We start from the raw sequence: 13,274 nt of genomic DNA on the forward strand, positions 1-13,274 counted from the left end.
TGTGTTTTCCAGTCAGCATGTCGTATTCAATCAATCTGAAAAGGTACAAAAGGAGCACACTGCTCCCTGGAACACAGGCCCTAGCAAAGATCAGTGGGAGGGACTCATTCCAAAGAATGATTACTATCCAGACCAAAATACAATAGAGGAGGACAATCCTGACCCTCAGATCTGCAATCCAAATGAATTGCAAATAGAACCACATCTTCAAGGAGATGTTCCACAAGTAATGGAACCATATCAGCATAGAGACATTCCAAGAGCAGTGGGAGTACCCGGACAGCTAAGAGACCCTCCACAACAGTCTCTACAACCAAGACCCAAATACTGGCCATCTTCAGAAAGGAAACCCAAAGTAGAGTCACAATTAGTAGGAGGAAGTCCAAATACAGCTAAACAGCCTGTCCATTGGACCAGCTTCTGGAAGGCATACAATACCTCCAAAGAGACATTCAACACCTTCAGGAGTGAATGGGGCAACACACACACAAGTGCATCTGCTCCCTGGATTTCCTGCACAAATTCCTCAAAGAGCAGCCATACCTGCTGAAGTCCTGGGAGTACGCAGAAGGAGTTACCAGACTTGTCCTGCAGAAATTATCATAGGACTCTAGATGAGGAACAGCCTGAGGTTCCTGCAGGAACATCTGACACAGAGGAGATATTCTTTGCTCGAATAGCAAGTACTGGTCCATCTAACACAGACCTTCCAAGGACACTAAGGGAAGCCTTATCACATCCAGATGGAGAATTATGGAAGTCTGCCTTGGAGGAGGAACTCCTAAGTCTCAATACTAATGCAGTATATGACACTGTTCCACTTCCAAAGGGAGTAAAACCTATCACATCAAAACCTGTGTCCTGGATCAAATCTGATCAAAACAGAAACATTGAGAGATACAAACTCCAGATCATTGCACAGGGTTTGACTCAAAGGGAGAGAAATGTACAACCCATCAAAGCAGGGAACTTGTTATACTAATGTTGGTATACACTAGAAGAGGACTTGCTGAGTCTCTCCCCATGTATTGCTCCAGTATACATACTAAAATATATGAGGTACTGTACAGTTGTAAATGAAGTTTTAAAGTCTGATGTCTAGCATGTGACTGGTCACATGATGAGTCAGGTGATGTGTCACATGATTGGTCATGTGACTATGAAAAGTCCAAAAATGTAATGTAAAGTAAATGATCACATGATCAGTCATGTGACTTGGAAAATGAAAAGTAAAAGTATAAAAAGTGAAGTGTAAGTAGGTGCTGGTATGTTAATTGTAACAGACGCTCCAGGAGTAGTAGTTGCTACAAGAGAAGGGTGTACTATGCTTTGAGTGTGTTGTACCATTGGCGTTGTTCCAGTTTCTTGAGGAAGATCTTGTACTTCAGGTGGTCTAGGATACAAGAACAAGAAGTGGTTATTGATTTGCCATCCAGGAGTGAGCCTATGCACATATCTTCTGGTTAAAGTAGATTCTAAAACTGGCTGTTGTCTCAACCTTGGAGGCAGATCAAAGTGAATGGCTTGATTAGATGACAAGGCTGATACAGGGGTGGATTGTGCTTGATGGAGGTTGAGTATGAAAGCCATGCTCGAGGACATCCATGCCCCGGTCAGGCATTAGCATAGTCCATCTAGCACGTTGTGCCAAGATCGTGCTCAAATTTAGGTACTGTGCTGGTTCTGTTAGTTGTGGAACTTCTGCATATTTGTAGAGCTGTATGCTAAAATCATACAAATGGTCTTTCATTTGGAGTCTTCAATTTTTCTTCGTCTAAAGACTGCAGCTATTCATGCTAATAGCAATTGCGAGGAAAACCTGGGGGTGCGATGGCTTTTGCATTGACTAGATGAGAGTGTTTTCTGCATCTTGGTTGCTGTCCTCAGATTGTTTGATGTCCTATCCTTGGCTCACATCTGTGTTGTACCCAAGTATCCAGGTTCCACATAAAACCGGCTAGCTGATCATTTTGCCATGTTGGGTATATCCTTACAAATTTCCTTGCAAAAATGTTGTAAGAATCCTCAAGACCATCTTTGTCCTCAGAGTGTTCTGGATCAGACTCATCAGAGCTGACACCTTGGGATCCCAGGCACTTCACCGGATCATAATGCTTGTTCAAATTAGTTTGTTGAGTGATGATCTTGAGTCGAGCCTTGTATAGCTAAAATGGATGACATTAACAACAATAAATGTTGTAATATGATAAAGTTCTTACCCGCACCTTTCTAGTACTATGTGAAGATTGTTGCAACATCTCTAGTCGCTTGGGGACCGAAGGATGAGTTACAAAAGAACAATATTTGGATTTCACATGTTTAAGATGTCGGTAAAACAAAAACTCTATGTATTTGATAGTGAGGTATTTGTTAGGGATGGCTGGAAATGGATAAAACCTCAAGTTTCAAACACAGTGTTGGAAATCTTTTGCAAAAATATTGACACAATGGTGGTTGAAGGGCGGATTGCGGGATTGAGACAGGTCAATTCTGAAACTTTGCGGTGTCACCCAGATTCTCCCCGATGCCAGACATTCAAAGTTGTCATTCTCTTTGTCAGATGGTGGAGGAGCAATCTATGATAAGTGTGAATATCTGGATATTTTTAATAACTGTAAAAGATGTGCCTTGATTTTGTTCTGGCGGGGAATCAGATTTTATTTTATGATATCAAAAGATTAGTTAGTGCACTACTCACCCATAAGTAAACAAAATGCAAAATAGTGGCAGTGGAACGACCCTGTTTCTTTGCAGATCCTTGCTGTGCCTGCATTGCCTGATGTATTTGCCTCAGTTCCTTAGCATTATTGTCAATTCCCGCTTTTAATGTTTGAGTGACGGCAGAAAACTGTGAAGACACTGCACTAAACATTCTACTTGTTTCATTAACTGATTCATTGCACATGTCGTTACGCTGGCTCCAAGCAGTAGAGAGTGGCTAAAAATTCATTATATTCAGAATATCAACTGAGGCTCTTCTATTCCTGACTTACCGAAGTGTTGTCTTCAGCAGCCTTTCCCTTCTCATGACGGGAATGCTCCTTCAATATCTAAGAATGATAGTATCAACCAAAGGTAAGTAGAAACTCGGCATTTCACTCACTGCAGTGTTGGAATAGTTAAGGTCAAAGCCTGTTAGCCTTGTTAGACAACACATGTCATGAGTTGACATTAGTACAAGGGCTGGTAGCTCAGTTGGTTAGGGCACTGCCATATATAGGCAGAGGTCCTGGGTTCAATCCCCGGCTGGTCCACTTTTCTTTTATGCACTCCCTGTGGTCAGGTGGCTATGTGAGGTCACATGGCTAAATCCAATATGCAGCCAATAGATTACTTACTCATCCATCCACACTTGCATCAACTTGAGCAGGGATAGCCTACAGAAAATTCATGAACATCAGTAAAATGTTAAAGCATTTGACATTACCTGGTACAAGCTGGTCATTGGTTGTAATATATCATTAGTAGATGGTAATGTTGCCCTGTTTGGCGCATCAACTGGCGGTTGGAGATAGGACTGAACTAACAAATCCTGGATCCTGGACCTATCAGCCCCTGCATGTAACAATTAAGAGTTTGTTACTCTGGCACACAACTTAGATAAAGCTATAAAGATAGTGAGGGGGGTGGTTACACCCTTAGGATAGGACCAAGTTAGTTGTGTGTAAACAACAGGAGGACTCGCTGAGAAGTCTCCTTGATCTATTGGGTATTTATACTACTACATGTTGTTTGTACATGTGTACTATACAGTTGATGGGAGCAGTGGCTGATGATGTCATAGGGTGCAGCCCATGTGACCAGCTCCACTGTGTGAGAGACTTTGTAACTAAGAATAAAGAAAAGCAGTGCAGCGCGACAAAGTGGAGTTTGAATAAAATGGAAAGTGCTGCATGGCACAGTGTGTGAGGACTACACAAGAAAGTTAAAGAGGAGAATGAAATTTAAAGGTCTGACAATTGTGTATTGTAATACTGCATGGTTCCCAGAAGTATTGTCATGGAGAACAATATTCTGAGGCAACGTCTCTGGAAGCGCTTCACCAGCTGCAGCGGATTCAACGAGGTGTAAGATGATTGTGATAGATTGCAAATCTAGAATGTTTCATTTATTGGGATCAACCAAGTTGCTGGATAGACAGATTTATAAGTCAGCAGTAAAGATCCACTTGATTATGATATCATACATTATGCAATTTACCGCCATTATTGGAGTCTTCCCCTTTAATAAATTGTTTATAAGAGAATCCTTCCTAACATAACCAGTGTGTTCAATATCTAACTGTTGAAACCAGCTCTCCACTCTGGTGCACACCAAGTGAGTTATATACAGGCTTGGCATAGTTGAAGGTTATGAAAGTGGCTTTCTAGAGGTGATATACAGTGTAGGAGGTATTTGTGTGGGTATTGATGTCAAACTACTGGATCGTAAAAGTGAGATGATATGCATAGCTATGCAAAAATCATCTTCATCCAATGTATTATGATTCTACGTGTCCAAAAGCTGACTGCAGCTGGAGATAAGACCAAGTGAGCCAGAGGACAGTTCATTGCACAAACCATATTTGCAGGAGGCTTTCTACAGGAACACCTAGTTGTGAAAAGAAGCCCCATGCCTGTGCCACTGTAATGTTTGTTTGTTTTCAAAAAATGTCAGCATAATAGCTATGAAATATGATGTGCAATACTAACACTCTAGTGTCCCTTTTGTGGGATTCAATTGACAAAAAGTATCTACAAACCTCTTCTTATCTTCTGTTTGCAATATCCATATATCTGGTACATTCTTGTCGGTCATCCTACTTCTACTTGCACCAAAGCTGTTTACCACTGAAGGTTGCTGTTTTTGGTACTGCAATTGGCTAACTTCCAACAAAGAGAGAGGTGCACTTTGGTGCCCCATGCCTGCCTGCAATTATGTTAATGAGGAAAACGAATTAACAAAAACCACGGACTTGATTCAATTTTTGGTTTTCAGGTTGCACACTAAAGCTTGCACTTTGCAGGCAGTTGAATACAGCTTCCCCTATCCCTTGCTAATCAGAAGGTAAGTTGTATAGCATTTGATACTAATGTGCAAGCCCAACACACCTGAATATGACCTTGAGATTTTGCATGAGGAAGATAAGGCATAGACTGATTACTCCTTTGGCGAACTGTTGTCAAGGAGTGATGACGTGGAATTGGAGGCCGTTGATCAACTTGAGATACGTGTACAGCCCATGTATTGCACATTTCAATGTCCTGGACATTGATAGTTGTGTGCAATGGTACAGCTGCTGTTGCCATAGGCAGCATTTTGGAGGTTGAGTAAATGGGGGTATGCTAAAGTAGGCTCTGTAAATACTAAAAAATGTTAATAATGCAGACATATCACCAATGGTAAAGCTACACTTGCAGGCCTTTTGGTTTGTTTATCAAGTGTAATTGCCCATCCTATAGGCTGACCAGGCGCTGACTGAGGCCTGAATTAATGTTCTAAGTGGTTTACTGCGCTGCTATTATGTTAGATGGCAAGCTGGTTGTGTTAATTGGTGCTGGTGCTACAGGAGTAATTATGCCATCTATGTTCACGGTTGGTGGGTGAGCATTGCAAGATGTGGAACTTGTCTATGAATCATATATATGTAAGTACCAATTGAAAGAGTCCTCACAATATACACTCACCTCTACTGGACTATGATCTTCATTTCCTCCCCCCAATGTGACGGGACCAATACCCGACGTAGACAAAGGATTTGGAAATATCTAGGATGAGATTCATATATACTGAGCTGACAATGCACCACAGTGGAAACTGCAGTACTTACCTGTAATAATTGGTGCATCATCAATTAACCACAGGGTATTTGGTCTATGCTAACCGGTTGTCAGTCGTGTTCGTGGGAGGTTTGCAGCGCTGAATTGCAGGATGGCAAAGATGCAACCTGCCAAATGATTTTCAAAGATAGGCATGTTTTACCACTTGGACAACACTTACACTGTTTGTCCTTATCTGTTGCTTTTCTCCTTCGTTTCCTCTTTGTAATTTGGTTGTGGTGAAAATTTGTGTGTTGCTCCCTCCAATACATCGCCATGCTGAGGTAACACTATCAATAAAAGAAGATGAAGTCTGATGACAGTGAGTCTCAGCAGGACTTGGATGAAGGAAAGTAGTCAAATATGCTTACTTGGCTGTCCTCCTTTTGCTTATGGGATCTATCATCATCCTCCTGATCATCGGTTCTTGCTTTACCTTTGTTTCTGACTTCTTTTAATACAGCCAGGTTGTGTGTCCTGCCAGATGTTGCAAGACCTTGCAAGATCCGCTTTCTTTTGGGCGGGTTCCTGAATGGAAAGGGGGGGTAGTTAGTGACAGTACTGTTGTAACAAGTAGAAACAGAACCTGTTGTAGTGATGATTCCTCTGAGTACTATATAGACTTTGAAGTGTGGAAGCCTTGAAGCCAGGAGTCTTCAGAGGGTCTTTTCCCCAATATAGAGCCAACACTGAATTCACCCTCAGCAGGGTGTGGATCATGTGGATCCATCAATATCAAAGATAATTGAATGCTCACCTCTCATATTATGATTTATCATAGATATAGTGTAAAAGAAGCAGATTTGTGGACAGTAAATCTGAATCCAAAAATTGACACCAAAAAATGAACACAAGACAAACTGTTCCAAGTTAGAAATGCTGAACAATATGGAAAATGCTCCACCAGGTACCAATAAGGTTTAAATCCACTGTTGAACAAATACATGTATTTGTTGTTTGCTGAACCATATCTAAATTGATATATGAGTGTTAGTGAGTTGAAGATGCGGTGAGAGTTGACTCAGCAAGAATACTAGAGGTTGTCACGTACCTAATGTGGAAATTGCTAGAGTCACTCTAAATTGATTGGTACTACGTCCGACCTCAAGATTGCCAGTGGCGGCATATACCAAACAATCTATTCACAATCACTGTGCCAGTCAATTTTGCCCTTAAGGTCTTTATTCACACCTACTTATAGCTTACCAAAGTATGCATATAAAGTTCTGCCGTGTACATCAATAGACAATGCCATCAATAGTATAGTATACATGTTTTCACGCTACCACTGTCAGTATTTTCCTCCCTCGACTAATTGTCGACTTGACAGTCCCGAGAGAAGCCCCAGTCCCAATGTCAGTAAAGCCACCACATGCAAGCTATTCAAAATAAATCACATAGAAACTACGCCACTGTCGCATGAGGAGCATCCTCTTTCTGAACAAAAGGGTCCACTCTAAGTGCAGTCAAGCCCCAATAGTGAGTCATTCAACAGGTAAGTGTTGCATCACTCTTTCCATGACCATGGTCTGTTACGACTATCAGGCAAAAAGTGCTTTAGATCGCCACTACTCCGTGGTGATGTTGTTATACACGGCAGTGGAACCAATCAAAAAGTCCATGGGACTAATCAGAAAACACATGAAACTAATCAACCATCAAGTAAGTTAAGTCAAAAAAATTTCGATTTTTTGCCTTACTCTCATGATCTGTTTTAGAATATATAGCTATTAGAACTACCGCACAACATTTTGATGGTGGATATGCTAGACCCGACCCTTTGTTGATACCTGCTCCTCGAGGACCCCTGTCAAAACCTAGCTCCGGTGGATATACACTATCCAACGAGCTAAAATGGGATCGGACAATGTACATCCAAATTCAGGTAAGCTTAGACCTTCTTTAGATTGAGTGCCTTAGTCTTACTGAAAACTGTGGATCTAGGAAGGTTTGCATGAACTATGCAAAGAGCATTTAGAGACGACTTTCCCTTACTGTGAACCGAGCAGTGATGTGCGTATAACGTTCTTAACAGTGGTAGCCCTGTTGATCATCGGCTTTCTCGTACACCACTAATAAACCATTTTACAGGCTAGACACATTCTTAACAGTGGTAGCCCTGTTGACCATCGGCTTTCTCGTACACCATTGATAAACCATTTTACAGGCTAGACATGGATTTTTGGTACTCAAAACCTACAAAGGAACATGGCCAGCGCGGGATTTTGCTACCATGTACCTCAAAAACACCTCTTGCCAATAGAGATGAAAGCTCAGATGCCCAGTTTCTTGACCATAATTATATAACTGTACATTGGTTATGAAACCGGCTGTAGTTTTTAATGTACAATAGTATGAAAGTTTACATGGGAATGATATTGTTTACAGTCACAAAAGTGCAACTCAATAGTAACCCAATGATGATCCTCCTCATCATTTGATTATGAGATCTTTGGACGTTTCTAAGGCCAATATTATAAGATTGAATTTTACCTGAGCAAGGACTCTCACCATATTAGAATTAGATCCACTTGTGTCCAATGAGTGTTTAGTTTCCAACCAAGCTTCAGAGGCTTGTCAGGCTGGAAATGCAAGAACGAGTTCAATAATTGTACCTGGGCCTTGTTCTTGTTCTGCAGTGTCAGCTCCAAAGACAAGGCATTAAATGAATACCCACACACCTCCTGCTGAATGTGCTCAAGAGACTTTTCCAGTTTGCGAATAGAAGCCCTTTCTGCTTGAACTGATGCCCTAGTGCTCATAAGTTTACTGACAAGCGCGTTAGGCATGCTTTCAAAGATTGGCGATGGAAGTGGATGGAGAGCAGTAATATCAGATGTGGTGGAGGCGCAAGGAGGACAAGTTGCCAGGGACCAGGTAGTGTTGGATTTGGCATAAGTTTACCTGCCAACAGTTGATGAGAGTTATTTGCTATGGCACAGCAAATACAAGACTTTCCATATTCTTGTATGTCTTTGACCATGCAAGGTCACATGTAATTTCTGGAGATCAACTCCATAGTTCATTACCACCCAGAGTGCCCAGCCACTGGTATGTCATGATGTCTGTCTATTGCCTTGATCCTTGCAGACTAAGGCACATAGATTTTGTCTTTATAATAAAAGATCTCATCTGCCCATAAATAATGTTTATTGCCATCAAGGTGTGCCTTCTCTTCTGATGAGATGTCTTTCCTGAAGACTTCTAGAAGATTGTGTTAGTTTTGGTGATTCTGCACCTTTGTGCTACCTATATATTCTCATTCCTTTCTCTATCTATTCTTCTATCATTCACTATTGATTGTGTTCTCTATTATTTTGCCTTTGTGGCTGCTTTGTTTACCTTTGTTTACAAAACTTCGGACAGTACTGCAGAGTCTAATGCTTTCTATTCTCTAGTTACTCACATTGGACTCTAGTTCCAGTCCCTGATTGCTCTCAGCAAGTGGCTAGACACTTCCTTCAAGCTTTGTTCTTAATAAATTGTGACCCTGCCTAATCCTAACATTGGAAACACTGGATTGATCTATGAGGGTAACACCTTTGTTATCATCTTTGATGCTGTTGGCGTGATCTTCTCTCTTGGATAAAACATCCACTTTTCTGATAGAAGTTCCTGGCTTATGGATTAATTTATAATTAATTCTAGACAAGTATACCACATAGCGGGCCTATCTTTGATTCAAGTCCCGGACTGTCATAAAATACTCCATATTCTTATGATTAGTCCAAATTTCAAATTGATGTCTAGCATCTCTTTGTTATGAATTTGATAGTTGCGCTCTGTAGGCAACAAACTATGCAATAAATAGGTACAAGGCCTCCAAAGTTTGTCAGGGCATATAATTGACAGAACAGCTTCAGTAGCAAAATCAGAAGAGCTGGGTTCTAGCCGGAACTCTTTGTCTAATTCTGGAAATGTTAATATGGGCGCTGTTTTAAATGCTTCCTTAAGCTTGTCAAAAGCTTCTTGTGACAAATTATGGTATTTGTTTATAGTATGAGAAAACATGCAGTGGCCAGGGCTTGAACCTGGGACTCCAGCTTTCATGGTCTGGTGCTTTACCAACTAAGCTACCAAGGTGTACTTGGAAAGCATACTGATTGGTTGCATGCCCAGAAGGTCCAGAATCACTGTACACGGGTGCGGATCCCATTGTGTGTTCTGATATCTTATTCTATGGGGCCCCAATGCCATCCTTTTTTGTGAGATCATTCAACCGTCTCTTGACTTTTGCAATGTTTTTGAGAAATATTTGGTAGAAGTTGCCTAAGCCAAGAAAGGCCCTCACTCCTTTGACACAAGTAGGTTCTGGCCATTCTAAAATAGCTTGAACTTTCTCAGGATTCATCCTGATTCTGTTCTGGCCAATAACCATACTGCGTTAGGAAAACATGGTTTGGCTATAAGTGCTAAAAAGTGTACACTACTTTGTACTTTCTGTTATTATAGCAAATATATTTGTCATATCAGTTTATATCAATTAGTACAATTAGTAGACAGTCAGTTGCTCTATAGTATACTATAGCTCACTATATCGCTCTAAGTACTAAATATTATTGTATTATAGCAAACTATGGCATAATGAATTGCTCTAAATAGCAAATAATACTGTGCTATAGCATACTATATTGGTCTGAATGATAAATAATGTAGTTTTATAGCAAATAAAGCCAACTAAAGCACTAATCCAGTACTCCGTACAACTACCGCTATTGATCATTTGCTATCCCCTACTTCCCTCAATACTCCCATCAGATCTGTTCCTCCTAGTGTAGTTAACCAGGATCCCCAGGTTTTTCAGCCGCCCCACAACTTGTGGCTTGTTAATCCCACAGCAAATGACCCTCTGACCGATCCCTGTCTTTGCATGTTAGAATGTTACAAGAATATTCCTCACAATGAAGTAGACAACTATGAAATTATCAAGGTTTATGTTAACTCATTTGTGTGGTAACAAGATCCTACATATGTTTTCCAATTTGGATGCAGACACAGTCGATGATGAAGCTGTGGATGCTGAACAAAAAATTCATCTGTGAGCATCCAGACAGTTGCGGTTTCAGTAAGCTCCATATTTTGATCTCATTAGGTTTATGATAATTACTTTTTTTTAAATATACCTATGTAGCTTTCTATGTTTCTCACCAAGAAGTTTGCATGGATCAGCACTTCCTTGAACTAACCAGGACTAGGATCCAAAACATTCATACCAACGATAAAAGACACACTGCAACAATTGTAGATGGACCACGTCCCAAAAACAAGGGAAAGGCAAACAAGAGGAAATCTTCACAAAAAAGGTAAAGGTAGGCAACAAAAAGAGCCATCAGAAGATCAACCAAGTTGACCCTCCTACAATGCGCAATACATAGATAGTCACACTCAGTCAGTAGAAGAGACAAAAGCAATACTCAATCGGCTTCATTCTCGACCTGGTGATATTTCATTTGCACATGCACATACATTTGACAAATTTGTAAGATTCAAGTTCCACATCAGGGGTGCTATTACTAATCTCATTTAGGGTAATGTTTTAGGCCTGTACAACAACCCTGCTTTTGAGGAGGTCTTGCACTGTATTCTTCTCTTACCTTTTGAGCGAGTGCTCACCTGAACTGACTGGCATGAGCTGGGTATGATCCCTTTGGCAGCCTATGCACATGCTGTTACATTGGTTAGTTTGTCATGATTCTTATACACTGTCACTCACATAGGTTTCACAGATATCTCATTCGTTCCATCAGCTGTGGTCGGGTACCCGCGCAACTTTGCCAAGGCTTACATGGAGGGAATACAAGGGCCCGGTTTTTATTGACACTTTGAACCACTTACAACAGCAGGCTATGGTAAATCAGGCATTCAATCAATATAGAACAGAGTTACATGGTATTTCCCTTGCGCAGACTTGGTGAGTTTCAGCTGTGTGGGACATTTATTAAGCAACTACTTACAATTATTATTATTTTTTAGCAACTCTAATTTTTCTCATTCACCAAGTACCCCTGCTCTCGTAGCCAATCAGGGTACAACAGTTGACAATCCTGCACTACTATCATCAACCACTGTGCTCCCAGTTCCAGTTCCAGCTGCCGCTTTCTATTCTGTTACCTCTTTAACAGCTCAAGCTAATGCTGTTAGTTCTGTTAGTGTTGCACCCCTTGTGACCACAATCACTGCCATTCAGTCCGACATTGGTCAACCCGTCAGTGCGCCAAATGTGATATTTGATGTCAATAATGGTGTGTTGAATTATTTTTCCCCCCTGTGAGTTGTATACTGTTGGTTTACATTGCTTTCATAGATCTCTAAGAGGCGAATACCACAATGCCAACCATTTCACCATCCGTGTCCAATGCGGGTTATGCTGATTTAGGTGGTTACCAGTCTTTTGTTCATCGCAACCTAAGGCCACGCAGGAGGAGGTACTCATTTTAGTTGCTCCTACATCTATATCAATTTATTTATATGATACATGGTTGTTTTCTGCTTCTCTGACCCTGATATAGTAGTAAATCTAGTGTTTAAAATACATTTACTGCTCATTTGCCTCAATTGAAACCTACTGTGAATCCAAATTACCAATATCTTAGTCTTGTTGTCAACGGGTCATTATTGATACCATTGGACTTGAAGTGAAGGTGTGCGGCGTGTGGGATTGAATGAATAGTAAGCACTGGATGTCACTGAGTGAACCATGGACACAACAAGAAAGATTTCCCGATGCTGTGCCTGGCAGCAAAAGGGAGTGGAGTAGGATGTGGTGGGCAATGAGGAGAGGCCAAGTGCAAAGCTGCTCAACACCACAAATTTGGAGGGACAATCTTGTACTTGCGTCTACTTTGGGGGTGCTCCCTGGTGGTTGTCCAAGAGCAAGGATATGATTGTGTTGTCAAGTGTGAAGGAGCAAAAGGAAGTGGGTATGGCTAAATCAACTAACAGCCCAATAGTGCAGCAGTATCTTGGCTATGTTTTATTCCTGAACAAGATACCACCAATGTAATTTGCACCGTGCCTATGGCAGTATTAGACTATATGTCAATCCAATGGACTCCCTGCTTCTGCCTGTGGGCAGACCCCCCCAAGCGGTGTCTGAGCCCCATGCACTCTCATCCTCTGACTGTCGGGTCATTGGGGATGTGCGGAAACTCAAATTTGCAAATGATTCTCATTGGCTCGTGTCAAGAATGGTTACTGATAATCTTTTTAAGTGAGTCAACAAATGGAAATGTGCCTTGCTTGATTGCAAAAAGCCAGAGCTTAGAGCACCGGTAGACTGGGACAGCTATGCGGTTAAAGACCAAATAGTGCAACCTTTTGAAAGTATGGAGATTGGCTGGGATTGAACTAAAAAGAATATATCCCACGTCCAGTATTATCTCTGTGCCCCCCGGTACTGACACAATAATTTTGATGTTCAAAGTTTTAACGACATACTAATGAAGTAAAACCTGCAGATGATTTGCTGCATTTGAA

The 13,274-nt window shown here is 41.1% G+C and overlaps 3 protein-coding genes across 3 annotated transcripts; 1 reads left to right on the top strand and 2 right to left on the bottom strand.

Moving 5' to 3' along the window:
• Window positions 1–1,883: 1,883 nt before the first annotated feature.
• On the bottom strand, window positions 1,884–6,219 carry SERLADRAFT_404599 (uncharacterized protein; the record flags this gene model as incomplete). The annotated part of the gene is made up of 17 exons (XM_007312250.1): window positions 1,884–2,165; window positions 2,226–2,267; window positions 2,445–2,576; window positions 2,699–2,938; window positions 2,994–3,050; window positions 3,104–3,140; window positions 3,339–3,377; window positions 3,428–3,437; window positions 4,201–4,252; window positions 4,283–4,366; window positions 4,560–4,578; window positions 4,742–4,908; window positions 4,955–5,035; window positions 5,091–5,324; window positions 5,667–5,747; window positions 5,980–6,088; window positions 6,170–6,219. The coding sequence occupies 17 exons, from the start codon at window positions 6,217–6,219 to the stop codon at window positions 1,884–1,886; spliced, it is 1,716 nt and encodes a 571-aa protein (XP_007312312.1).
• Window positions 6,220–9,246: 3,027 nt separating this feature from the next.
• SERLADRAFT_345174 (uncharacterized protein) lies at window positions 9,247–9,468 on the bottom strand (the record flags this gene model as incomplete). The annotated part of the gene is made up of 1 exon (XM_007312251.1): window positions 9,247–9,468. A coding segment is annotated over one exon (222 nt), but the record flags the coding sequence as incomplete, so codon positions are not given.
• Window positions 9,469–11,436: 1,968 nt separating this feature from the next.
• On the top strand, window positions 11,437–12,169 carry SERLADRAFT_404600 (uncharacterized protein; the record flags this gene model as incomplete). Its single annotated transcript, XM_007312252.1, has 4 exons — window positions 11,437–11,475; window positions 11,516–11,709; window positions 11,772–12,065; window positions 12,103–12,169. The coding sequence occupies 4 exons, from the start codon at window positions 11,437–11,439 to the stop codon at window positions 12,167–12,169; spliced, it is 594 nt and encodes a 197-aa protein (XP_007312314.1).
• Between the last annotated feature and the right edge of the window lie 1,105 nt (window positions 12,170–13,274).

The sequence above is a fragment of the Serpula lacrymans genome (assembly GCF_000218685.1).
Source record: "Serpula lacrymans var. lacrymans S7.9 unplaced genomic scaffold SERLAscaffold_1, whole genome shotgun sequence".
Lineage (NCBI taxonomy): Eukaryota > Fungi > Basidiomycota > Agaricomycetes > Boletales > Serpulaceae > Serpula > Serpula lacrymans.